At 50.0% G+C, this 25,934-nt stretch overlaps 10 protein-coding genes across 10 annotated transcripts; 4 read left to right on the top strand and 6 right to left on the bottom strand.

The window, feature by feature from the left end:
• Positions 1-675: 675 nt before the first annotated feature.
• Positions 676-5,082, bottom strand: ARB_06707 (uncharacterized protein; the record flags this gene model as incomplete). Its single annotated transcript, XM_003014902.1, has 5 exons — positions 676-3,169; positions 3,234-4,038; positions 4,103-4,347; positions 4,417-4,535; positions 4,627-5,082. 5 exons carry the CDS (start codon positions 5,080-5,082, stop codon positions 676-678), a joined length of 4,119 nt encoding a protein of 1,372 aa, XP_003014948.1.
• Positions 5,083-5,979: 897 nt separating this feature from the next.
• On the top strand, positions 5,980-6,903 carry ARB_06706 (uncharacterized protein; the record flags this gene model as incomplete). Its single annotated transcript, XM_003014901.1, has 1 exon — positions 5,980-6,903. The coding sequence occupies one exon, from the start codon at positions 5,980-5,982 to the stop codon at positions 6,901-6,903; it is 924 nt and encodes a 307-aa protein (XP_003014947.1).
• Positions 6,904-8,886: 1,983 nt separating this feature from the next.
• Positions 8,887-10,059, bottom strand: ARB_06705 (uncharacterized protein; the record flags this gene model as incomplete). The annotated part of the gene is made up of 1 exon (XM_003014900.1): positions 8,887-10,059. One exon carries the CDS (start codon positions 10,057-10,059, stop codon positions 8,887-8,889), a length of 1,173 nt encoding a protein of 390 aa, XP_003014946.1.
• Positions 10,060-10,939: 880 nt separating this feature from the next.
• Positions 10,940-12,342, bottom strand: ARB_06704 (pfkB family carbohydrate kinase superfamily protein; the record flags this gene model as incomplete). The annotated part of the gene is made up of 3 exons (XM_003014899.1): positions 10,940-11,772; positions 11,832-12,146; positions 12,294-12,342. 3 exons carry the CDS (start codon positions 12,340-12,342, stop codon positions 10,940-10,942), a joined length of 1,197 nt encoding a protein of 398 aa, XP_003014945.1.
• Positions 12,343-12,650: 308 nt separating this feature from the next.
• Positions 12,651-14,407, top strand: ARB_06703 (uncharacterized protein; the record flags this gene model as incomplete). The annotated part of the gene is made up of 4 exons (XM_003014898.1): positions 12,651-12,718; positions 12,787-13,024; positions 13,091-13,392; positions 13,450-14,407. The coding sequence occupies 4 exons, from the start codon at positions 12,651-12,653 to the stop codon at positions 14,405-14,407; spliced, it is 1,566 nt and encodes a 521-aa protein (XP_003014944.1).
• A 551-nt stretch (positions 14,408-14,958) lies between these two features.
• Positions 14,959-17,569, bottom strand: ARB_06702 (uncharacterized protein; the record flags this gene model as incomplete). The annotated part of the gene is made up of 2 exons (XM_003014897.1): positions 14,959-17,199; positions 17,273-17,569. The coding sequence occupies 2 exons, from the start codon at positions 17,567-17,569 to the stop codon at positions 14,959-14,961; spliced, it is 2,538 nt and encodes an 845-aa protein (XP_003014943.1).
• Positions 17,570-18,285: 716 nt separating this feature from the next.
• On the top strand, positions 18,286-19,078 carry ARB_06701 (uncharacterized protein; the record flags this gene model as incomplete). Its single annotated transcript, XM_003014896.1, has 2 exons — positions 18,286-18,403; positions 18,507-19,078. The coding sequence occupies 2 exons, from the start codon at positions 18,286-18,288 to the stop codon at positions 19,076-19,078; spliced, it is 690 nt and encodes a 229-aa protein (XP_003014942.1).
• Positions 19,079-20,053: 975 nt separating this feature from the next.
• Positions 20,054-22,973, bottom strand: ARB_06700 (gamma-tubulin complex component GCP6, putative; the record flags this gene model as incomplete). Its single annotated transcript, XM_003014895.1, has 2 exons — positions 20,054-22,815; positions 22,856-22,973. 2 exons carry the CDS (start codon positions 22,971-22,973, stop codon positions 20,054-20,056), a joined length of 2,880 nt encoding a protein of 959 aa, XP_003014941.1.
• Positions 22,974-23,044: 71 nt separating this feature from the next.
• ARB_06699 (uncharacterized protein) lies at positions 23,045-24,458 on the top strand (the record flags this gene model as incomplete). The annotated part of the gene is made up of 4 exons (XM_003014894.1): positions 23,045-23,603; positions 23,666-23,811; positions 23,873-24,065; positions 24,136-24,458. The coding sequence occupies 4 exons, from the start codon at positions 23,045-23,047 to the stop codon at positions 24,456-24,458; spliced, it is 1,221 nt and encodes a 406-aa protein (XP_003014940.1).
• Positions 24,459-24,795: 337 nt separating this feature from the next.
• On the bottom strand, positions 24,796-25,909 carry ARB_06698 (uncharacterized protein; the record flags this gene model as incomplete). Its single annotated transcript, XM_003014893.1, has 4 exons — positions 24,796-24,867; positions 24,935-25,654; positions 25,717-25,839; positions 25,886-25,909. 4 exons carry the CDS (start codon positions 25,907-25,909, stop codon positions 24,796-24,798), a joined length of 939 nt encoding a protein of 312 aa, XP_003014939.1.
• Between the last annotated feature and the right edge of the window lie 25 nt (positions 25,910-25,934).

The raw sequence follows: 25,934 nt of genomic DNA, 5'->3' as shown, positions 1-25,934 counted from the left end.
CTTGTCGCGCTGAGGCCGGAATTCCAAACCTGGCCAAACTCCTCGGTCCCAACGCACATCACTGCTGTTTTCTACCGTCTCATGCATGAATTACAGGAATGGCGGCAAGGGCGAGGAAACAAACAAGGGCTGAATCGCTGATATCAAGCAACGTTTAAAGTTTTTTTCACCCCCAAGAGACGAAAGAGAAAAAAAGAGAAAGAAAAAAAAAGCTTGGGGACCGAACTGAGTGCGCCACTTTTTGTCAAATGCAATCCAAGATGGAAGGAGAAGAACAAGAAGAAGAGAGGGAGAAGATATATAGAAAGTATTAAATGTATACTATCGAGGCCGGACGCGGAAGTGAAGGGGGAAAGGCGAAGTAGAAAGCGGAACCAATATCGAATAATACAATCCTGACGCTTCGGTGTAGCTAAAAAAATCATCCCATATCGTCTCACAGCATGGCAGCGTACAGAAAAGCGATACATTGCTTGCGTTGTGAAAATTCAAAGGGACCAAGAACGGAGCACGAAAAAAAATAAAATAAATATCTGACGAGTTGGTCAAGAAATATTAAAGAGAGTATAATGTGGTCCAAGGCCAAGGGTATGATGCAAAAAATGCATGTGGTTCGAGAAGTTTTTTTCGTTCGAAAGGAAGAATTAGAAAGTGGAAATGACTCAGTCTGACTAGTTAAGCCTTAGGTTTCCTCACGATATAGTATGTCAGGAGTGGCCGAACGTCTTCTCCGGGAGAGTTAACAATGGACCAGAACTTCTCTTCAGGCTTTACCATCTCGTGTAGTTCTAGGCAGAAGTCCATGACTGCGCGGCGGACGTCAGGCTGAGGATTTCTGAGATTTTCGCTGGCAAACTTGCCTAGCCGTTGGAGTTCGGAATCATCGAAGTAGAGCTTCTTTTCATTCAAGCGGTGAAGGAGTCCACAAAGGACATATGTGCCCATGGATACCATCCGGCTTGCTTCTATTGACTTATCTTCTGTTTCCAGAAGTTGAAGAATATCGTCCACTACCTCTTGAGGGTTGCAGGCACTAACGATATCTTCGGAGGTCTCTTCAAGGCCAGAAACAATGTGATTCGTGATTTCATAATGTTTCCTTGTCCGGATGATTGATACCATTGCTCTCGAGTAAAACTTGGAGAAATATTCCCGGTTTTGCGATAGCATGAGCCGTATAGTGAAGAGAATTTGCGTTTTGAGGTCAAAGGATCGGCTTGTACTCGATACTCTGTTTTCATCCGGTGATTCTAACGCATCGAACAAAGCAAGCAAGATTTGAGAATACTTTGCTTCATCATTTAAGATAGAGTCATGGTAACGGATAAGGCTTTGGAATTTTCTATACCCATGGACATCTAGAGCCGAGGTTCGAATTCTCATAAGCCCTCTATCGACCATATCTCGTGCCCGATTAGGATCCTTAGAATGAGGGCTGAGGCTTCTTCGCTTTTCTGATATTTCAGCCTTCTTCCATCGTCGATGGGAGTTCTCATTTGAGGCAGAGGCCGGAGGTGAATATGAAAGTGGAGAAATACTCTGGGCATCCTGGTTGTATTTGCGATTGGTGCTTGAGGGTTCATTGAGTGGTCGGGCCTCAAGAGGTTTGGTTTTTGAAATTAGTCGGTTTGTGTGAGGCGTTGTAGGGGAAGAAGTAGAAGCCTTTGAGGTCGGAGACTGAGGATCCTCATAGACTTTGAGGGCCGTTGCTCCGTTGGATTCAGCAGCGGTTGATGGTGGTGAGAGTTTAATAATGGAGGAGCTTTCTGGTTCTGAGGGTCGAACATGGCTCTTTGGAGGAGTGCGTAGGGGGCTAGAGAGAACAATTTCCCTGCTGTGTTGGCGGAATTTAGGAGAAGTAGGGATTTTAGATAGAGGAGTTGTGCCGAGTACGAGTTGTCTAGGAGGAGTTATTTGACCGCCAGTGATAACTGCGTCCTTGTGAGGATCTGGCGGTGCTTGAGGCGTGCCTTCAATGCGGGACGACTCTGTGGGGTCGGCATTGACATTCGGAAGGTCAGCCAAATCACTAGCGGTTTGGTTATCATTTGGAGCTTCAACCGGAGGCTCAACAGGAATGTCGGCTTGCGTGGCCACCGGGGTTTCAACTAGGGTTTCAGCTGGGGTTTCATCCAATACCTCAGCTGGCTCAACTGCTGCTTCAATAGTCGATGCGGGTGCTTCCACTGGCGCTTCGGTTGATTCTTCATGCTGGGGTTCAATAGATACTTCCCCTGGTACTTCAACTGGTGTTTCGATGGAAGCTTCTGCTGGCGCTTCCATTGGGCTTCTATCCACTGATTCTAGTGATGTCACCACTGAAGGTTGAACTGGAGTCTGAGGAGCTTCTACTTGTATTGGGTCATTGATATCAGGCAAGACAATGGTAAAGTCTTCGTGTGCTTTGGTCGGGCTCAAAATATCTTCATCGAGTGTCCGAGAGACTGGGATGGCTGCCTCAGGTTCAGGTTCTGGTTCAGGTACAATTTGCTGCTCCTTCTCCGGCTCTGGATCAATCAAATTGGTAGTTTCCGGTTCAAGCGGCTGAGCCATCGGGGGCTCGGATGCTGCCGCTTTCCTTTGAAGAGTATTTGTTGTTACACCTTCCATCCTAGACTTTGGCCTTGCCGGAGGGTTCCTTGTGCGGGGAGCCGGAGCTGTCTTTGGAGAAAACCTTTGTGGGCTATTGGTGGGACTTAATACCTGAGATTGAGCACTGAGGGGGGCATTTCTTCGGGAATAAGGGTCCGCCGTTGCAGGCCTCGGCAGCTCCGGTCTGCGAGAGCGCATCCCGGGCCGCATTGGGGCAGACGAAAGCGAGCCTCCTTGGGCAGATGATGACGATGACGATGAAGGTTGTGTTCCAGTAGGTACATTGCGAATAGATGCAGAGGATGCCGGCTGTCTTTGTAAGTTGGGCCTTGCCAACTTTGGCTCCGCGAACGCAGATTGAGCAGACTCTGGGCGCGGAGGGAGGTTCTTTGCTGCAGCTAGCCGAGCCTTCTTTTGAGCAGCAATGGTTTCTTTCAAAGTCATCCTCATTGAGGAAGAGCTATAAGACTGCCCACTGCGGGAAGCCGAAGTAGCTGTGGTGTGAGCAGCTGCGTTAGGGTTCCCAGCATCCTTTTCGAGGAGTGCTCTTGACTTGGTATCCAACTCGGAAATAATACTTTACATGTATCGTTAGAATTTACGTGATCATATATATGGTCGGGAAGGGCATGAAAACCTACCTTCTAGCCCTATCTGGCCATATACTTGCGAAGGTCCAGTAAGTTCCACGCATGTTTTCTCGAACTCCCGGATTAGCATCGGCCAAGCCCTTCTTGATACATTTTTCAATAATATCCACACCACCGCTATGCTCAATAGTATTCTTATATTTAGCATGCCGGTTCATGAGCGTTTTGAGCCATCTAGTAGCAAAAAGCCTCGGCTGAGTATTTTTGTCCTGGCATGCAGCCCACATATGCTGAAGGAGGCGAGTAGAGTAAGAGATGTTGCCAATGATGGTATCAACAGTTATATTCCCGCTTTGGGAGGTTATCTTTTTAACAGCACCGCACAGTTTGATAAGATTTTGAAGCAGAATCTCCACCATTGGTTCTATGGCCGGGCCGTTTACTCGAGCAATATCTTGAAGGAGAGAGCAGCCTGCAGCTGATAGAGTAGTACGGAGGGAATTGACTGCTTTGAGAATGCCATCGAGTAGCTGTTTTATGCCTGCCAAATAGTGAGCTTGGTAATCTTGAGGTGCATTTCCTTTGGTCAACCTCCGTAAGGTGTGGACACTCCTTTCACGGTGTAGCCAGTTGTGCTCAGTTTCTTTGCCCTCAAAATGGGGTATCATATCACGAAACATCTCGTCGATTTCCCTATTCGAATATATGGTAATAGGGTCAAGAGAAATGGGAACCTCATGCTCAATGCTGGCTGCGGATAAGGATTCAACACTAGGAGCGTGCGATAGTGCATCTTTTCTGGGCGGGTCGCCTCTAGGAGGCCTGGATGGAGCATAATGGGAGTCATCGTTTCGGCCTTGGATTGTGTGTTAGACAAGATAGATATCTAGGGAAGTGGTGGTATGTGGGTGAAAACGTACTACTTCCATCTTGATGATGATGCGAGCGTGTCGAAAGAACTGAGTTTGGCCGTGCTGGTTCTTCTCGACGGTGAGAGAAGCTGCTTCCTGGCCGGGCAGGCATGCCAGAGTGGGAGGAGGGGAGGTCTGCATCGGGTACAGAATTGATGCCAAGGGCCGCAAATATTGATAAAGCGATAGACCTCCTGACATTATGAGACTGAATCTGTTTCTTTAGGTCCGATATAGCTCGTGGAGGGGCGTTTCTAAGCACAGAATACCAGAGTTAGATAATGACGGGCAACTGACATGAAAACCGGCATTGTGTTGCTTACTGAAATAACTCGATCACGGCAGCCTTGGCCGTCTCTCTGACAGAGCTGTCTGCATCCTCAAGGCCAACCACGAGGCTAGGAACATGAGCACGGAAAAGAACCCCACGTTCCTTTGTCATCTGCATAGCATAAGAGTCAGCCGGTGTGTATAAAACCAACAAAAAGCCAAAAACTGCACGAGTAAACAATGGATAGCAGACAAGTGCACACCTTTACCAGCCACATCATACTAGTTTCTTTCGCCCTAGGGCTCTTGCCAACGAGGGCGACCTCTAGAACATGGTGCTCAACCTCCGTGGGAGCCGACTGCCAAAAGTCCACAAACGCCTGAGATGCGTGAGCCCGTACACGCTCCTTGTGATCGCCGAGTTTCTCAAGCAGCAGCGAGTACGTATGTCGTCCCTGGCTGGCGATCAGGCCATTCTGTTCTTGGAGATAGAGTCGCTTCAGCAGGTGACCAAGCGCGGAGAAACCACCAGCGGAGAGGGACGCATGCTGTGACGCAATAGCCAGGCGAATGGCATCGAATATATCCCCGGCAGCGGACGTGGGAACATTCTTCTGTTTGATTTCCGACTTAAGCTTGGTCAGCGATGCTATCTTTGCATCAACGGAGAGGGAGGTGTTGCGCAGGGCAGCTAATAGCTCCGTAGCTCGTTCATCCATTGTCAGAGTCGCACAGCCGCAAATGTCATTTGGGATAGTCGTTTGGCAGTGGTCGGCAGGTGTCAGGCTGTACGAGAAAAAAAGCTGAACTTCGGCTTCGGCAGCTGGGGAGTGGCGGGCGGGAGAGAGGGTTGTTGTTGTGGTTGTTGTTTGGTCGGCTGCGGGTCAACTTGCTTTTGTAGATAGGCCGAGTTACACAACAAAAGGGCGCGAGTGATGGACGCGGCGACGCTTGACACCGTTATATCGAGTCCTGTGAGACCGCAGCAGGCAGCGTGAGAGACAATCCGCGGCGCAGCGTGCGTCTTGACTTTCGTCTTTGGCGGCTTCTGCTATGTTGTCGTTGGCGATGTTGATGTTGCTTTTTCCCTCTTTCGGCCGTCCTTCGCGGTGTTGTGGCAGGCCACTGCTGACTCAGCACTCTCCTTTAGGCTGCAGCCGCCGAAGCGCCCTCGCCCGCAAAAGTTTTATTATCGGCCGGCTATCAAGCCCCCGACTTCACCGACAGCGCAGGACAGCGACGCCAGACACACCCGTGGCTGCAGGCGGGCAGAGAAGACGTGCATATACTGCGAGAGATCGTCTGGCACGCTCTGTGTCTCTGCCATGTTTGGGGGTTTTTTGGTTCTCAAATAGCCTTCCATGGCTTGACAGTCAGGCACAACCCGGAAGAGACTATATGTCATGTGTGTCCATGGGTCGGTGCAACCTAAAGGCCATCTAACTTCGTGTCTATACATGCATACACTCAATATATTCGTCTTCTGACTAGCCGTGGAAAAGAAAAGAAAGAGCAATTCTGCTCCCAGAGCTGATATATAGGCCGTGTCTGTGACATATATCGCTGTTTCTATGCGTCACCTTCACTCTGTGTTGTGCAGGTTGCGAGTTGCAACGATGTCCGAGACCTCTTCCGCTATCCCGACACCCACCTCCTCTTTGCTGCCCCCAGGGGTTGGCGGCGGAACAGACGACGAGAAGGAGGCTCGCAACAACGTCCCACAGTGGGGAAAAGAGGGATGCGGGTACCCGCCCTCTGCCTCTGCTGCGCCAGCAGTCCCGAAGCCAAAGCTGCGGCTTCATTTTGAGGATCTGGGCAACCAGGCGTCAAAGCTCTTTATCAAGTCTGTTCCGGACCCCTATGTGGTCATGCAGAATGCGATAGGAGAGATCGTCAAATATCTCTATACATCTCCGCCTGCCTCTGCTGCTCCTCGCCGGCCAATCCAGTTCAACCCTTCGCTGCCCCCAACCTCCTCTGTCTCCTTTATCATCCATGATTTCCAGGGAGTCGCATTTACCATCGGGGTGAGCTCGGACGACAACCAAAAGGAGATTCATATGTCGCTCTCCTATATCGCCCATGCTGGCTCTTACAAAGACACGGTTGCCGAGATAGCCGGGATCATTCAACACGAGCTTGTGCATTGCTATCAGCATACCAACCCACCTGGCAAATCAACTCCAAACCCACCCTCTGGTCTTATCGAGGGGATTGCAGACTTTGTTCGCCTGAAGTCCGGCCTTGGAGCAGCCCATTGGAAGCGCCCAACTTCTCTGGCCGACCTGCCCAAGAGATGGGATGCAGGTTATCAGAACACTGCCTTCTTCCTCGAGTGGATCGAGAATGTCAGGGTCGGAACTGGAGCCGTGGGATTGATAAATGACCGCCTCCTGAGACAGGGGTATCTTGGTACCAACGGCGAGGTCTTCTGGAACGGCCTTTTTGGTCACGAAATAGAGGAGCTGTGGGCTGGCTACGCTGAATATGTCGGAGGCCAGAAACCCAAGATCCAAGATTGTGGATGCGGTAACAACTGATGGCACACTACTTCTTCTCGTCTCGTTATGCGTTATTCTAAGACTACGAATGGGGTACTATCACTCAGCCTTGTACATAGGTAGCGTACTAAATTGCTAAGATAAGTGAAGGCAGTTCAGATCAAATTATTTACCACTCTAAGGAGTTATTATAAATGCCCACATGTAAGGAAAAGAAAACTCAGCAAGTTTACGGATAAAGGGCAAGTAGTTATCGCAGAATGTCTAAATATCAAGAAGTTGGTTGTCATTAAACCACTGGGAATCTTCGTGGGGGGATCGAGATTGCCCATTTTCCCTTCGGATGAGGGTTACAACGGTATAGTCCTCCTGGTGATGAAAGGTCGCACCCACCTATTGGAAACGTTGAAACGGAATAATATTTTGACAGGTAGTTAGCCGCCCCCGCTGGGTCCACTGCAGAAAAGTGACCTCGGTAACGAGATGACGGGACTAGTTCACTGACTAGTGGATGCAGGGTGACAAGCGGCTTAAGTGAACTAGTTAGTTAGCCGCCGCCCAAAAAGTATATTCTTTCACTTATCCGACTATTACTGGCTAAAGAAGCGCCAGTGACTTGTAGCTTCTACAGGGGATATATAACAATCAGATCTTGAATGTAAATACCACTCCGTCCTTCTGCAAGTACCTTTTTCTTCATACCTCCTCTACCAAGCCATGGATACTGCCAAATTTATCAGCGCTGGATTGTAGACTTGTTCGTGACTATGTCGTTACAGAAGATGATGGCACTGAGTGGAAGATCAAGAAGAAGCTCTCCGAGGGTTCAATCTTCTATCCAGCAGAGTATAACGAGTGTGGAAAGACAATAGCAGAGGGACAAGCAACCTACATCTGCGAACAGATTAAAGGGGAGTCAGCTGGAAAGGAGGCCATTTGCAAGATTCGAGTACAGTGAGTACGAGGACCCAATTTGAACAAGTTTAACATTTCACTAATATCCAGTAACTAGAGCACCGTCGGAATACCCAGCAAGCTTGAAGCCAGAGTCTCGAAAGAAGTTTGCTTCCACAGAACCTTCCCATTTTATAAAACAGGAGGTTGAAGCTCTTCGCCACTTTGACAAAGTAGGGTGTAGAGCGACTCCAAAACTCTTCTACATACAACAGTCGATTCAGCAACATGATTATGGCCCAGTCCCAGGCGGTTATATGATATTTATCATAACAGAGAAGGTGCCTGGTATACCTCTATCTCAATTTTGGACTTACGATTTAGCCAAACGTGAGAAAATTCGAGGTGCTTTTCGTGAATGCTTGATGTAAGTCTGCTGCACTTCGGTTGACGGGGGTCATCTCTAAAGATGGTATCAGATAGGGAGCTACTCAAATACCACGGTTATGCAGGTGATCCACATCTTGGAAACATCGTTTACGATGAGGAAAATAACAGATGGTAAGATTTGCATGTTTATTTCGATACAGCATTCTATTAATGCTGCTTCTTACCGAGTTACTGGCTGCTGACACTGATTTTGTAGCTGGATTGTAGACTATAAGCACATTTACGTTCTCGACGATAGAGAGCCCAAGGTGTTTGCGGACAGGGATTATCGATTCTGGGGGCTTGGATACACAATCTGCGAGAAAGAGATATGGTAACCGCTATTTCCTTCTATTTTGTTGCCCCCTCCATCTCTCTCTCGATTTGCCTCATCCTCCGGTAAAGCCTACCAACCCTGCAGTAATAACTACTTAACGCGGAATCCATTACTGTGTCTTTGATTTACCGGGGCAAGAAGTAGTGAAAATTTTAGAACAAATATAAAATTGACGCAAAAACGCCATATATATGGTACATGTTATTTCAAAAGGGAAATCATAGTAGTTAAACATGGATGAGGGAACGGGTAAAAAGGGAGAAAATAGTGTATCATGTCCAACCTCTGCGCGCCATGACTGCATAGATAGGCCTGTCTGTGTATGTATGTATAATATCGTCTTTTGCACTCTACCCAGGAAATCAAACAATGATCTCTCCTGGATCAATATGAGCTCGTTTCCAGGGTTCTGCGCCTTCTTCCTCCATTGAACTGGGAACTCTGGCATTGAGTGGACTGTAAAGATACCAGCTCTTCAATGCGGCAACAGCTGCCCTGACACGAGCTTCAGTTAAGCTTGATCCGGCTCCTTCGCCAAGTTTGTCCTTGCCGGAGAAGATACCCACTATGAACACTGGGTGTCTGCTGAGTCGGCCCGTCTCACTTATAACCTTGGCCACGGGAGCTTCGAAGCCTTCTCGTTTGCATAATTTGGAGAGGTCACGTGTGGGTTCAGTAAAGCCGAAGAGATCGGCAATTGGTAGTTGGCGGGACTTGAAGTGTTCCTCGAAGAAAGTCTTTGCAGCACGTCGCCCTCCGTGTAGGTATACAGCACCCATTAAGGCCCGGACGAAGTTTGCAGAGGCCCGAGTTGGTGTGACAGCGTCTCCGTAGGTGTTTGGATCGACGTCACGGCACTCAGAAAATTCGACATCATTAACAAATAAAGAGCCGAGCCCTCGTCTGAATTTCTCGCCGCGCAGAGGTTGACGAGATATTCCGGCAGGTATTTCTTCGCTCTCCTTATCTATTGTTTGCTGGTCTGCTATCCGGAATTGGAGATAAGCAGGGTCAACCTCGCTGCCCGGCTCCGCTGCGTGCTCAACGCCCCATTCATTGGCCATGACAGCCAATGCCTTTGGCCCTATGTATGCATACATCGCTGTCCAGAGCACCGACATAGGCAACCGTGGATATTGGGTAATGAGGTGTTCGGTAGTATAATAGGAGAGAAGGTCATTGCCTAGAACAGAGAAGGAATGATTGTTAAATTGGGTCGAGGTATCGGCGGAGGCATCAATTAGGGTGCGAGCCAGTGTCTGAAGCGGTAGGCGTTCTGGTAATGAGAGTCGGGCATGGAGGGAGGAGAGCTTTGGAGAAGCTATGAATTCTTCTGCAGATGCGAGCGGAGGGCTTCGAGTCCGAACGCCGTGTGAGATGGGAAGGTCATGGTCAGGAATTACGGGCGCGGCTGCAGAGGAAAGCCATCTTCCATTCCTCTGGTGCTGGAAGGGCCGTAGATATGAGCTGCGACAGGACCGTATTGGGGGCGATACAACGGCACCGCTCCAGCGTAGGAGCTGCAATCTTTTCATTTGGGCTTCCCGGTCCACGGGGTACGGCGAGGGCGTGGAGAGAGGTCACCGGATCAAACGAGCAGCTCAATTGATGACGTTAGAAGTGTCGTTGTTGGCCTAGGTATCCCGTCGTCCTCTCCTTGTCCTCTCTGGTGCTGGCAAAAAACAGATTTGCAGAAGAAAGTCGAACAATTTGATGGAGGTTGAATTTGTGAGCGAACGAGTTTCTTCGGCGCTAGTCCGCTTTAGGACTAGCGCGCCTCTTGCTCGTGCGAAACCTCCAACATCAACGACGAAGGCCAGCGAGAAGAGCGAAGAGAGGGACAAGCAGCAGCCGTCGACAGATACAGGACCGCATCTCGCCCGTTGTTTGACTGTATATCTCTGAAGAAAAAGATGGGTGGAGGTCCAAAGATCCGGTATGTACAGGCGACGTTTGGCTGGTTCAATTGGCGTTGGATGTGTCGCAGTGTGAACTGACGGCTATATATTATCACAGCTACCCGACTCACGTCTGGTCTCCCGCCGGTGGTTGGTACGCACAGCCGAGCAATTGGAAGTTCAATACGTTTGTTATTGGTAGCACCGCGCTCGGGCTTGCCGCATTACTCTTCAATTACAGCGCGCAGCATGAACACCGTGACAAGTTCCCCGAACCAGGCCGCTTCTTCCCCAGCCGATGGTATGTCTGCATATCCTACCTGCGAAAGGGGAATGAGACAGCAATCTAACAGCAAGTCTTAGGTGGAGCAAACAAATTATTGAGCATGAGCGAGCATTAGCTTCGAAAAGTGATTCGTGATTGTTGAAGGAGAACAATGGCACCCACGGGCCTGTACAGTTATTCATATTTACGGCGTTCTGTTTTCAAGTGGATAGAAGACAATTGATGTTCAATTCATTGATCCATTCCAAGCTTTTGTCTCTTGAGGGTTCCGTGTCTGTCGACAAGATGCTTAGTGTACTGACGGACTCGCTCGACATAGCTTGTCCCGTTCCAGAATTCCTCCCCTTGAGGCGAGAAGGAAAGGACTGGAACGCCTATTTGCTCGATTATATAGCTTGCTGCAACAGTGGCACATATCAATCCAGCTAGAATATTCCCCCTATCATCCCATGCAGCGCAGATTCCTTTCCAGTCTCCAGATTGATCCATAATCTCACGGGCAGCATCGATAGGTGTGCGGTTAGATCCTGCAAGGACCTGACAAAGGGCTCCTAGGAACGAGTTGCCGGCACCTGTGGGATCTACTGCCTTCGAGTCCAGGAATGCAGGCAACGCTAGCTGGTCGTCCTGAGAAAAGGCATAGCAGCCGTCCCGTCCTGCTCGAACAACTAGTACCCCCTTCCCATCTATACCTATACCTGAACGGACAATAGATCTGCATATCTCCTGGTCCCTGGGGTTATCGAAACCCCATGATTCATTGCTAAAGTAACTTCCCATCTCATGATCGTTCGGGCTCACCACATCTACGTGACGAATCACCTCGTAGAACCTTGGAAGTTCTTCCGGGCGGCAAGAGTCCGGGAAAGGCTCCCAGACGAATATTGGGCGGCGTAGAGTTACCTTGTACTTCTCACTGAGCTCATGGCGTCTTTTCAGTACCCCCTGTACTATATTATAGCACCTGTCTGCAGAGCAGGACATATGAAAGGTATTTGAAAGCACAAGCTCCTCAGTGAGTGTCTCGGGAACAATCTGTATCTTAGGAGTGAGATACTTGAATACTAACAACACCGCGTCAAAAACGATCCCGTTGGATATACGCTGGGCCACGGTAATATACCTCTCTTCTCATTAACTTCATAGCCATTCCACCCTTTCGTGGTTTGCCTGTTCATATCCTCCCGAAATACACAATGTGTCTCCCAGCTTGCAATCAGGCTTCTGACATGCTCGGGAAAATCGTAGCCCATATCCACGATCCAGCCAACAGAGCGGGAATGATCCTTGCCAGCTGCAATGCGAGCACCGATAGCAGCAAACGAGCCAGCCCCGCCCACAATATCCCGTACAGGGGGTGTTGGAGGCTGATATTCAATCTCGTCTAATCTTCTCCCACCGTTAGCATCAGCATCAAGAAGTGGGATTGGATGGTTTACTAGCCAATGATGAACATGGCGAGAGTACAGAAATCTATCTGCCTAAACCCGTCGGGCAGTGTCCCTGGATCTCGAGCAGCCATCTTCTCTGCCTGAATACAAATATGTCTAATCAATGCTGCTGCCTGTGTTTCTTCTTTGATTACGTTCGTCGATGTAGAGATGTAAGTAAAGGAGGTTTGGGCGTGGTATCATTAATTACAATAATATTGGTAATTAATTCTCCATTTAGCGCTAGCCCCATCGCTATCGCTGTATCAGCTTGTAAAACTAGGCATCGTAATAAACCTCCCAAGAGCTCCTTCGATGCTTCGTCTCCCTTCAACGTATCAGCAACCGCTCCTTTTCTACATCTACGTCTACGTCGACACCATCCAACTCGCCCTGCCCTCTAAAGCCTGTTCAACAGCTTGTCAATCGAAGGAGCGAGAGCTCCTCTTCTACAGGTTTACTGCGTCTGATTTTGAGAACAGGCGTTGAGCCGCCCTCTCCTTATCCCAGCGATGCAACATACAGCTGGCAAGATGGTCCCGAACAACCACATGAATAACCTGACAACACTTATCAAGCGGTATGTATAGAGTGGCTCTTGTTTAATGGGTCAGAGAGGATATAACTGATGTGTAATTGCTATTACAGGCTTGAAGCTGCGACCTCCCGGCTAGAGGACATGGCTGCCTCCCTCGATAGCCCAGGTCCTAGCCCTGCAGCCGGCGCCAGTATCCTAAGCTCCAACGTCTCGCCGGGTGCTGCTCCCCCCTTACCAGCTGCAGAGCCTTTACCGAAGTGCATTGAGGCATTTGACGCCATAATCTCGAATGAAGTGAAGGCATTCTTGGATATCAGCCAGCAGCTCGGTGATCTAGTTGTCCCTCAAGTAGGTCATCAGTTTATAGCTATAAGAGCGAGAGAAGCGATTGACCAACATAACTTACTGGTATAGTCGAAAGCTGTCCTTAAAGCCTTCGAAGCCGAGCGGAAATATCTTCTTGTCTCTACGAAGGCAAAGAAGCCAGAAGCACAACCCCCAGAGCTCTTTACAGACCTGCACAGAGCGTCTGACGAAATCAACAACATCCGTGAGAGTAATCGGCCCTCTCCGTTCTTCAACCATCTCAGTGCTGTGGCAGAAGGTGTAGTTGCGTTGGGCTGGTTCTTCGAAACTAGACCGGCTACTTTTGTCACGGACACCCTCGGCGGAGCACAATTCTACGGAAACCGAGTGCTCAACCAATATAAAGACAAGTGAGTGACCGGGGTCCTTCAGATGTTGAAGAAGACGGCTTTGCTGACTTCTAAAAGGGACAAGACACATGTCGAGTACATCCAAGCTTATTATCAAATCTACAAATCCCTTATCGACTATATTAAGGAATACTACCCTCGAGGAGTGACATGGAACGACAAGGATGGCATCGATGTGATGGATGCACTAAAACAGGTGTCATCAGGGTCTTCTTCCGTCGCTGCACCACCTGCTGCGGCCGCAAAGGAAGCAGGGGGCGCTCCTCCACCTCCACCACCTCCACCACCTCCAGGTCCTCCACCTGTAATCAAAGCAGCGGCACCTAGCAATGACATGTCTGCTGTTTTCGACCAGCTTAACCAGGGCTCAGCCGTTACAGCCGGTCTCCGAAAGGTGGATAAATCCGAACAAACACACAAAAACCCTAGCCTACGAGCACAGTCAATCGTTCCAGGCAGTCCTACTTCCCGAGGCAAATCGCCTGCCCCCAGCAAGAAGCCAAAACCAGAGAGCATGCGCGTCAAGAAACCTTCTCGGAAACAACTAGAAGGCAACAAATGGTTCATTGAGCACTTTGACAGCCCAGCTGATATTGTTGAAATCTCCGCCTCTCTCACCCAATCCATTCTGATCTCCAGATGCAACAAGACCATCATCAAGGTTAACGGCAAGGCTAACGCGATATCCCTTGACAACTGCGTCGGCGTCTCTATCATCGTCGATTCACTCGTCAGCAGCCTGGAGGCAATTAAGTGCTCCAAGTTTGCACTGCAGATTGATGGCAACGTTCCCGCCGTGATGTTTGATCAGATTGATGGAGGCCAAGTTTATCTCAATGCCGGAAGCATGGATGCCGAGATTCTCACCAGCAAGTGCACAGCTATCAACATCGTTCTGCCACCCCAGGAGGACGTTGAAGATTCCGATGCAAAGGAGTGTCCCATTCCAGAGCAAATTCGTACCACTATCAAGGATGGGGCTATTTTCAGCGAGATTGTGGACCATGTAGGATAGACATGGGCAAGCTATGATAGAGCGAGTTCTGACGAATTCAGGTTCGCTGTTCGTTGAATTGCACATATCTTTTTAGCTGTCTTGGTAGTTGCGCAATATATACCTTTACTTAGTCAAGTCACGGCCCTAGATAAAATACTGTAGTTTATTTCAATTTGAGCTATCTGAATTCACCGCTGGCAAACTTTGCAGACTTTATGGATGTGCTTATGGTAGGAAGAAACAATGCTCTATATGGTATCCAAAATCAATAGCAGCCTGATTCTTTGCGAAAGGGAGAGGGGAGTATGTATTTAAGCTCGCTCGAGAGATTACCATTCCGATGGCAGGGTAAAGAGCCCATTTACTGAAGGAATAGCAATTTGAACCTGGGAATGATAGCTTAGAAGTAACTACGTACATGGCAAGCTAGCTGTTTTTCCCTGATATTAAGAGGGGATTGGGTATCTTTAAATGATTAAAATAGTTCATATGATAGAATGGGTATAAGATGGAGTGGATTGATGGCAGATAAGGAAATAGGAAAATTTGGCTGAAACTGGCACACTGAATTATGGAGACGGAGGAGATGACTCGTTCAGATCCCGTAGTTTGAGAGATAGCAGACTTTCGGCATTGGATGATCTGCTGGAAGGTCTAGAGTTTGATAGGGGCGGGAGCTGGAGATTTTGTATGGGTGGTAAAGGTATGGACTGTTCTTGTTGCTGTTGCTGTTGCTGGACGTCCTGGGCTGGGCGGGGAGTGAAGGATGTGAAGGGAGCCGTTTTTGATCGAGGAGAGGTTGAAGGAGCATCTGATATGCCGTCAAAAGTATCTAGCATGCCTGCGGTAGGCCGCATATGCCATGCCGTGGGAGACATGTATAGTGGGCTTGGGAATGGATTCCCCTGGTCCTTTGCACGCCCATGGTCAACTCGCAGGTTCAGAGGGTCAGACATCTGGGCGTGCAGGGATGGGGGACGCAGTTGAAATGCAGAAGTAGGCTGGGGAGATTGGGAAGTAAATGACGAGGAGGAAGTGGGAATGATCTGCTCCCTATCTCGGTTGCCTAGTTTGATACCAGAGCTACGACGGCGGTGCTGTTGGGCCTTCTCGGCAGCGAATCTGGCTGATTCCTTGGATAATTTGTACGTGCTGAATCGTGGCTCGGGGTACTGTAATTCGTTACGTAGTTTCTCCTTGCCATCTGGCACGCGGTTTGCGAAGACAGCACGGATGCCGGAGTATAGGTAGAAACGGCCCCGGGAGGGACAGCAGATGTTGATGTGTATCAGGTAGCGAAGGACGGGTTTATCCTGGGGATCAGGGGTGGCGGTGCTAGCCTGTGGTATGTCCACGGCTGGACCAGTGGAATAGCTGCGTTGTCTGATGAAGGTTTTGGTTCCTGGTTCCATGCCCTCTAGGTCATATGGCACGAGGAATAGCTTGACGGCCGTCTTGTTTGGGTTCTTGATGATGATCTGTAGCTGTCCCTGCTGTGGGATGCGATAGCAGCCTCCTGGCGGCGACTTTGGGGATTGTGAGCGGCGAGATCGCTTTTCTCTGGCTCTGAGCTCACCGCGTGGCGAGAGGGATATGTCTGAAGAAGGGATCTCTTCAGGAGGGTGACAGGGACACTTTCGAGGAGCAACCTGCTTCTTTGGCTTTTTGGTAGCAGGTCTGCTTTCAGCCGGGAGGGAGTTTTCAAGGTCGATAAAGCCAACGTATGGACTTGGACTGTCGTCTGCTATGTTCTTACCGCTGGCCGAGCCTGAGTAGCTGTAGAAGACTGCTGGGAAGGGGACCATAACGTGTGGTGGACACCTCAGGTTCGACTTGCAATTGCCCTTTCCAAGGACGCCTATTTCGGCGGTGAAATCCAGTGGTTTAGATGGGTTGGTCGACATCCTGCCTCTGAGGATAGACTCTTCAAACGATCCAACCATGGAAGCATGGTGTAAGGGAGATGCCTCTGCAGACTGAGAGGGCCGTCTGGGACGAAGAAAATCATGTCCTGCTCCCTGGGGAGACGAGGCCATCTGCAAGCTCCGCATGGAAGTGATAGATCTCCGGGGCTGGTGAGCCTGGTAGTAAGAGGAAGAAGAAGAAGAAGAAGAAGGAAAATTCCGAAACGTCTCTGGCGGCAGAGTCCGTCGTCTGTTGGCCTTTTCCGAGCTGGTTGAACATATGTCCATATGTTCATCCTTGACGGAGAAGTCTAGGTCCGGGTTGTTTGCCTGGATGACCAGCGGGCTTGTGGGAGCCTTGAGGACGTAACTTGAGGGGACAGAGCCGAGAGAAGGGGCTCTGGATCTCCCCGTGAGAGAGGCCAGGGCCTGGCGGTGGCCGAAGTTGAGACTGGCAAAGGGGTCCAGCGGTGCAGGAGGGATCTCGATGTTCGAGTCTACCCATCCTGGCTCCTGGTAAGAAGAAGAGGAAGAAGCAACGCAAGAAGACGGCTCAGCCAGCTGCTCGATTCCAAGCAGTTTGGGAGATCCTTCGCGGAAATCTCCCGAATGAAGGGCCGACCTGGGCCGCTCAATGCTGACGGGAGAGCCACAGGACCTGTAGCTGGGGGCCTCCTGGTCCGGGGACCGTTCAAGCTCTACGGACGGCAGCAAAGGCGAGCCATTCCGCTTCTTTTCCTCCAGCCTCTCGAGCGGAGAGTCACCATGCGTAGCAAAGTATTCTTCGAGCTGTTTTAGTAGTGTGTTAGCAATAAGTAGGAAAATACGGGTGATATCAAAACGGTAGTCAAGGGGGAGGGGGGATGTATGAAAACTCCAGAACATCACCCAAACGCTCCGAGGCTGCTATGCATCTTCTAGCCAGAATGGAAGCAACAGCAAGGGGAACAGAGGGCTCCGGCAGGGAAAGACTACTTACAGCACGGTTGGGGATCCAGGTAGGGCTCTGGCCGTCCTTGATTCTGCGGATGAGCTCCTCACGGCTACTGGTCGGGGGGCCATGACAGGCGGACTCCATGTTCTGGTCAGCAGAGGACTGCTCTAGCATCATCTCGTCTTCCTCGTCTGCCAGCTCCGGCTGTTCATGGTCTTGCTGGTGCTGGAGATGCTGCTGCCGCTGCTGCTGCTGCGGAGTTGTAGGACGGCGTAGAGGCAGGGCAGGAGACCAGCAGCTATACTCCCGGCCCTGGGCCTCTGGATCCTGAAATATCGGCATGTTGGGCTCCCAAAAAAACAAATAAAACGAGGTTTTTCAACCAGACATTGTACAGACACAGCACCCAGCAAGCAGTCAGGCCGTAGTAATGGGGGCAGAGAGACGTGGCAGGGCAGAGAGCTCTCTCTTCCTGCGGCCTTACGGAGCCGGTGGAGAGACAGACCGACAGAGCACAGTGACTGCACGGAGGAGATATTCAAGGGCGCAATGAAAGACCAGCTAGCTAGCAGAGGGAACAATAATAATAATAATAATATCTCGAGCAGCGGTGGAAGCGTGGAAAGGGGGCTTTTTTTTTTACATGCCAGCCGCCAGCGTCATGTTTCAGGGACGGCTTTCTTCTGTCTCTTCTCTCTGCTGGCTGGCTATAAGACGGGCGATATTGGACTTTTATATCGCTCTCACGGGGCAGCAAATCCTTTTCCCTCATGCCTCCAGGCCTGCTCCGTCTCTTTTTCTCCCCATGCAAGAGTCACCTGCTTGCTCAGGCGATGACGAAGAAACGATGGCTGGCTCACTAAGAGCCAGCTATGGAGCGAGCGAAAGGGCTTGTACGGGCGTTAAGTTACCGCTAGGAAGAATCCCTGCAGAAGAAAAGTTGCTGCAGTTAAGATTTTCATGCTAATCGATACTATTTCTTCGCCAGCGAGTCTAACTACGGAGGACACGCCAGACACATCTTCGACAAACGGCTCGGAGGACCGACAAGACCGACGATGGCGCCCAAGAGGAAGATGGACGACGGCGAGGGCGAGGCACCGCAGCAGAAGCGGGCGAAGAAGGGCTTCTCTGTCGGCCCAGCAAACCTGCCGGACGGGACCTACAGGCGCAAAGGTGAGAGCCGGAAACAGCCCCCTTAACCCCCCTCCCTCGGCCAGCGTAATGATGTGATTGATACGGGCTACGGTGCTAATACGCAGATTGCTCGGGGCGATAGTCATAAAGATTAAGGCAGATCTCATTCACAAGGCCAAGCTGAAGAAGTCGTACGAAAAGATCAAGGCACGCGAGCTCGCAGCGGCGCCGGTCAAGTCTGTCTACGAGACCCAGGACGACGCCAACGAGGACAGCCATGCTGAGGCTGCTGCGGCAAAGCAGGACAGTTCAAAACCTGCAGACAGGCCGGCTGGGCTGGAGCTGCACCCGGACAGGCAGGCCATGGTGGACTCTCACAGCGAGCAGGACCGGTTGCGAGGTGAAGGGGCCAGGGCCAGGGCACGACGGAGAGACGAAAAGCAGCAGGAAACGGACGAAGATGGCCGGCCCGGTGGGAGTGGCAGTGGTAGGAGGCAACGTCGGGCCAAACCGTATCCCTTTGCGAGGGAGGAGAATGCTGCACAGAAGCGGATCGCGGAGGCAAAGGCACGAGCTGAGCTGTGGCGGATGAAGCAGAAGGAGAGGGCTGATATGGCCCGGGCAAAGCGGCCGGACCAGTTTGGCAAGAGACGGCTGGGCCGCGAGAGCAAGGTGCTGCTGGACAAGGTCAAGCGGCTCGTAGCAGCAGACTGATCTTGCTACGGCATCTTCCACAGGCATGATGAACTCATGGTGCCGGCTCCCCTTTTGCCCTGCCCAGATACACTTAGACTTCCTCGCGATAACACACAACTCTCTTCTTGCACACAGTTTAATCCAGGCTTCGCTCCTCGGCAACTATCCAGAAAACTATAACCACCCAGCCAGCCTGTTCGAGATCTTCGGCCCCATTCAGTCCCAGCCATCTTCAATCAGCCATCCCTGGCCTCTTTTTCAGGTTACTTATAAATAACCATTAATATACTTATCAAAGAAAAGGACGACCCAGCATATGACGTCGACTGACGGAATCAACTCTCCGGAAATTTTACCCTGGGCGACGCTCCACCCGCTGTATGTATCGTGTATTCGCTTGTCACTGGTACCGGCTGCATTGAAAAGGAATGTTAGCCCGGGGGTTCAGCTCGCGGCCAGTCAGGATGTGCTTTCAAAAGTACCTGCGTCTACTCCGTATCGGTGCCATGATTGCCCTGATAGTCAGTGGGGGAGTCAGGTTGGGATCCCACTCATGCACTCCCCAACAGATAGATACACAAGAGCCCGATTCCTCCTCCATTAACTAGCCAGCTAGCTAATTTTTTAGTTACTTTGCCCGCTCGCTGGTGATGACTTTGACGGGATATGCAAGGTGAGAAAAGACGGCCAAGCAGCCATGGACGCCACATTCTGCACTTTTGATGTTATTTTTTTTTTTTTTACCTTCGCTATTTCTTCGGCCGGTTTGGCTGCTTGATCACAGCATCATACATTACATGGCACGAATAACTACCCCGGTCATGCAGTCGATCCTGAAATGAGCTCTTCATGCGCTGTTCCTTCTTTTCGTCGTCTTTTTTCTTTCGTAAACTCATGTGGTGATTTGGTTCCTTGTACGGAGAAGCTGTTTTGAAATCAGGTCATATTTCTCGTGAGATGGCTGGTAATACAATAAATAAAACATCTAACTCATCAGTAGTACTCGTTCATGTCAAGTCGTAAGAGAAGATGCTCAAAGATGCTGTTCAGATCTATATCGGCCGACGCATCCATGTCGTCATCGTGATCAATCATATTCTTGACACCGCCTGCCTCCAAGCTACGTAAAAAGCGGATGAAGCCGCCTACTTGCTTTTTGAACCGCGAGTACAACTCCCGAATAGACCGGTTGTAGTACGCCGTTGTCTTGGACGAGGGCATCAGGCCCGCTGCCGTCGCGATGTCCAGTCGCTCCTGATACGCCTTGACGTGGAAGGAGTACGCCAGGATGGACCGGAGAACGTCTTCAAGCATGTTCCGCGCCTTAAGCTGGCTCTTATTCAGAAACAGGGCCAGAATAATTCGGTCGAGAACCCTTTCGTGATATTCTCGCAGCCGCCGGAGTCCCTTTGCATGTGTGATGGTGCCTTCCACGTCTCCCTCGTCAATGCACCTTTCGATCTTCGAGAGCCTCTTGTCAAACTGTTGCCATGGATGGTTTATTCCGACCTGGAAGCTGTAGTCGCTCACCACTTGGACAAAGTGGAATGCCTCCACGCGGAATCTCTGCTCCAGTGTTTCTACGCTTGATGTCTGTTGGCCTGGAGGGCTGCGAACCAGGTCCCTCACAACAGAGAGCATCCTTATCAGCCTAAGAAGCTGCTTGAATATTATGTCATATTTCTCAAGGCTCAGAGGGGTTATTACTTCCTCCAGCGGTGAAGGTGGGGTATAATGTATTCGAAGGAAATCAAGGGCCTCAAGCGAATGTGGGTTCTTGCACCTTTCCAGTTCTTCCCCAGTCAGATCACGAATGGAAAAGCTCAGTCCGCCTGGTAACTCTCTAGAACTAGGGCTGCCTGAGTGCTGGTGCTCTCCATTAGAAATACCTTCATAGCACTCGGATAGTAGCCCCGTCAGGACCAGACGAAGCTCAGAACTTGCCGGAGGCCAGGAATTTCGGTTCCCAAGTCGTAGACCTGTGGATGAACCACCCCTTGCAACGCCAGACTTTCGCTCACCGCTATGCATGTTCGGATCGAAAAGGGCTAGGGAAATACGGAGCAAAAATTCGGCATTCCCAAGGAGTTGAAAGCGTTCCTGCACCTGCAGGTGATCTCTAACTTTGTGAACTTTGAATAGCAAATGCAGACATGAAAAGTTCACAAGACGGCTTTGTGCCAAGATAACTGGTGCGAAGGAAAGGGACGGCGCTGACTCGAGGGGCGGGCCGAACGTATGCTCTGTGATAAGGCTCTTCTCGATATTGACACATGGCCCTTTGTTTACAAGCTCGTAGAGTCTGCTAGACCTCACTTGGCAGTCACTCATACTCTCACTCTGGGACTCAGGCCAGTCCTCAGAGCCCGGTATTGTGTATATATCATCAATGGTGATATTTATTTCCTGCGGGTAGTCAAATGTGTATTCCTTTGGTGTCGCGGACCCTTCACCGGCTTTCCCGATGGCACTGTTGTATTTCAAAATCTCATTTCGTAGACAAGTCTCGTAGCACTTTGCTTTAAGCTGAATATTGTTGATATCTTCCCATGTTAACCCCCACTCTAGCGTCAAGGAAGATGTGTTTTCCTTCTGGTGCACTTCGGCCAGCGGATGGCCCTTGTGGGAGGACCTTAGCAGATTCAGGCCCAACCCAGTCTCGTAAATAACATCTGCATCTTCGCGGGGGATGAAGCTCGGCATTGACTCTGGGTTAAATATCGTCTCTTCAGTGGTATACTCATCAATGTACCCGGGATCAAACACTTGAGATGCATTCAACTGGCCGCCAGCTGGACGAAGGCCAATCCACTGAGCTGCACGATACAGCCATAAACTGGAAGTAGCACCCATGATCTCATGGAAAATATCTGCAAGCCACAAATGTTGATGCGAGTAGTGATCACACTTTGCAAAAACCGTCGAAACAACCTGTACATCAGCCGTAAGCCTAGTCGCATTTTGGACAATATCCACTAGGCATTTAACAAGACAGCTAATCCGTCTAAAGTACATATTAGTCTGAAGCAAGGACGGGTTTGTCTTTGATTTTGCTGAAAGCTGGTCCTCGATACTGTACAACAGTATGAAAACCACCCGAGCGAGACTGGCCAGGGAAGGCGGCGATCCTGACTGAGTTGGCACACTAGCAACAAACTGACGAAGCTTTCGCATCCACATTCCACATTCCAGGATTCCTTCAGTCAAGCCGTCGAGTGCAGGTAAACTAATGCCCGAGACACGGACGTCTCTCAGGTGCTTTTCAAATTTGCGAGACTGTTCGTTATAGCGGAAAAACACAGAATTCCAGCCAAGACCCAATTTGAAAAGCGAGGAGATGAAAGCATCAGTCTTTGCAACTCGTCCTGAATCTTCAAGACCGGTATTTGTGGCTTGATGTATCAAAGCTGCGTCAAATCCACGAGGACCAGCCTCACTCAGACATGTTGGGCCTGACCGTTTTTTCCAGGTATCCGGAAATATATCCCAGGATAGTAATTCGTAGCCTGTGTCAGGTAACGCTGGAATATTGTCGAGAGACCATATATCCTCACCGGAGATATCATCCATAGGTTCTTCTTGGCTATCATGCTGCGCAGAGCTAGATGAAGAACCTGCTACGCTTGGCGGGCCCGGCTCTTCCGTTTTCTCATCTCCAAATATATTCAATGAGTGTACTTTGTCACTTTCATGTTTGAATAAGTGTATGGGACTCTCAAACAGCCCCGCCGTAAGGTCTTGATACGTATCAGCCACTGATTATCCGTAAGCCTGAACGAAAATTTAGACTCATACCTGGTAAAGCATCATCCCAGGGGTAGTTTTCCAAAGGCTTAATGGGATCAATCGTGAAGAAAACAGGCTCCTGGAGAACATCCAGTTCAAACGGGTCCTCTGGAGATTCAAACTCCATGGCTGGGTATATGACACGCGAGCCTGAGAGACTGATATACCCTGAGTAGACCAGTGTCAACGCCAAATATCATGGTCTCAGCCGTCAATCTATCAAACTGTCCTTCTATCGTCCAGGTATTGATAGTTATATGCGTCGCATTTCTTCTCTTTCTTTTGCTCCTTTTTTGTCTGTTGTCAATGATTTCCCTTTTCAGCGTTCGAGATTCGGATTATGTAAGCTCATCGCGTCTTCACGTGATCAATGGAAATAACGCTAGTCCATATAAAGCAGGGATCGGCATGACTTCCAAAGGTTCCCCAAAGAAGCAAAGCAAGAGCTGCAACAAAGACGACCAGGAACAGCTTCACCAAGCAGAACAAGAGAGGCATACGGGGAGTTTGAAGGACCAAGATACCTTATACACAGGCGGACACTGTTCTACACAGCTACCGCCGGCCAAGTACGAGCTGTATAATATCAAAATGCCTCCACGCAAGAAACAGAAGACCGCGGCAACCCCGTCGCAAGAACCACCACAGCCCACGCCTACAGTCCGCGAGATAGATTACGACGCCATAGTGGCAGACCCATGGACAGACGAACAAGAGACATCACTGCTAAAAGGAATAATACGCTGGAAGCCCGTGGGTTCGTTCGCCTCCGCTCTGCAAGTAGCTAGCCCCAGGAGCTAACTATGGCTGGATGATTAGGGATGCACAAGCACTTCCGCATGCTTGCTATATCGGATTATATGAAGAGCCAAGGATATGCGACGCCGAATGACCAGCATACGCGAATACCAGGAATATGGAAGAAGCTAGGGACTCTGTATAATCTATCAGCGCTGGATGATAGGGTGTGTGATGAACTATATCCGGCGACCCGTTGTTTGGAGCTATGCTAAACTATGGATATAGGAAGAGCCAATATCTACGGAAGAATCTGAGGATGCGGAACAACCCCAAGAGCTTTACTGCCCGTTTAATTTACCCGACGATGAGTTCGGAGACATGATGTGGGATCGAAGATTAAATCCAGAGGGCTCTGTTTCTCCGTCCGTTAGCGGGAGGGCCACTTCTAGACGACCTAGCACCATTGCAGATACAGACGGTAAGCTATTAATCATATATTATCTATGTATTATACATTGAACCCCCTACTGACTTTGTGGGATATCTAGAACCCCGTTCATCCCCTGCACCATCCCGAGGTAGCCGACGAGGAGGTCGGGCGAAGCGTCAACCTAGGGGAGGCACACGCTCTTCACGGCTCCAGGTCGAGGTAGAGTCTAACAGAGATGCTGCCAGCGAGAAAGGTAGTGCCAATGAGGAGGACGGGGAGGAGGAGGACACTGAGGCAGGCAGGGACGGTAGTGAGGATGAAGGTGATGGAGACTCGAAGGTAGCGGAATCTCCTGCCCCAAGAGCTACGAGGATGCAGTCTACGCGCGGAAAGCCGAAGAAAGGGAGACCCGCGTCAAAACGAGGAGGTAGACGGCGATGATAACGTACTTTTTATGAGTTAATGATACTTGTATAACAGTAGAATACCACCGATTGCTTCATAATTGAACATGTATCTGAATACGCCCCAGGATTTTCCGAAAATTCATCCGTATATCATTTGTACACATATAAAAACATAGCAACAGGTACAAGGTACAAAAACATCAATGAGATAAACAGATAAGAAATGCAGCGGGGGGTAAACAATATCCAATTCAATGGGGAATGCAGAACGATTCTACTCCGTCTAATTAACTCTTCTTTTGGGACTAACAAGATCCGCGCTGGATTAATGCATTAGGTAGATGTCCGTAGTGTTAGGTCACAGACCACACTTATATGTTCTTGATGATGGCGTCGGCATATTCGTGGGTCTTGGCCTTGCCTCCAAGATCACCGGTAAGTGCCTAGTAGTTTAAGTCCCAGTTAGTCTAGAATTCCAAGGCTCAAGGATGGAGATTCGACATAGCATACCTTTCCTTCAGAGAGGGTCTTGAAGATAGCAGCCTCAATCTTGTTTGCATCGTTGGTCAATCCCATGTGGCGCAACATCATCATACTGCTGAGCAGGAGAGCAGTTGGGTTAGCCAATCCCTTGCCGGCAATGTCGGGGGCGGAACCGTGAACGGCCTCGAAGATAGAGCACTCGTCCCCAATGTTTCCAGATGGGGTCAATCCGAGGCCACCGATCAGGCCGGCGCACATATCGGACAGAATGTCTCCGTACAAGTTGGGCATGACGAGGACCTTGTCGTTGTATGGAGCGGGATCAGTGACGACTCTCAGACAGGTGTTGTCGAGAAGCTCAGCGTCGAAGTCAATGCCAGGGAAGTCCTTAGCAACATCCTTGGCGGTGTTGAGGAAGAGACCATCGGACATCTTCATAATAGTGGCCTTGTGGACGACGCGGACCTTCTTCCTCCCAATCTCCTGGGCATGCTGGAAAGCAAATCGGAGGACACGCTCAGACGCCTCGCGGGTGATGAGCTTGATGCTCTGCACAACTCCGTCAACGACAACATGCTCAATTCCAGAGTATTCTCCCTCAGTGTTCTCTCGGATCAGGACAATGTCAACATCGTCGTATGGAGTCTTGTAGCCGGCAATAGATCGGCAAGGGCGGAGGTTAGCAAAAAGGTTGAAAGTTCGTCGGAGGGTCAGGTTAAGAGAGACATGTCCCTTGCCAATGGGGGTCTGGTCGAGCCGTCAGTTTTATGCATGTCCATTTTGGTCCACAGGAAGTTCCCGGAGCTTACAGCAAGAGGGCCCTTCAAGGCAACAAAGTTCTTCTTGACACTGGCGATAGCATCGTCTGGGATAGCAGTCTTTCCGTTCTTCAAGATGGGAGTAACATCAACCGGTTCCCACTTGATTGGTACCTGTGATCAAAACCGGTATTTAGTAAAGCTGTGGCCCAGGACATGCAAAGGATCCGGGGGAGCTATACATTAGCTGCGCTGAAGATCTGCTTGAC

Source organism: Trichophyton benhamiae, assembly GCF_000151125.1.
Source record: "Trichophyton benhamiae CBS 112371 chromosome Unknown contig00476.0, whole genome shotgun sequence".
Taxonomy (NCBI): domain Eukaryota; kingdom Fungi; phylum Ascomycota; class Eurotiomycetes; order Onygenales; family Arthrodermataceae; genus Trichophyton; species Trichophyton benhamiae.
Note: the sequence above shows the minus strand (reverse complement) of the source record. Positions and strands in the feature narration are given on the sequence as shown.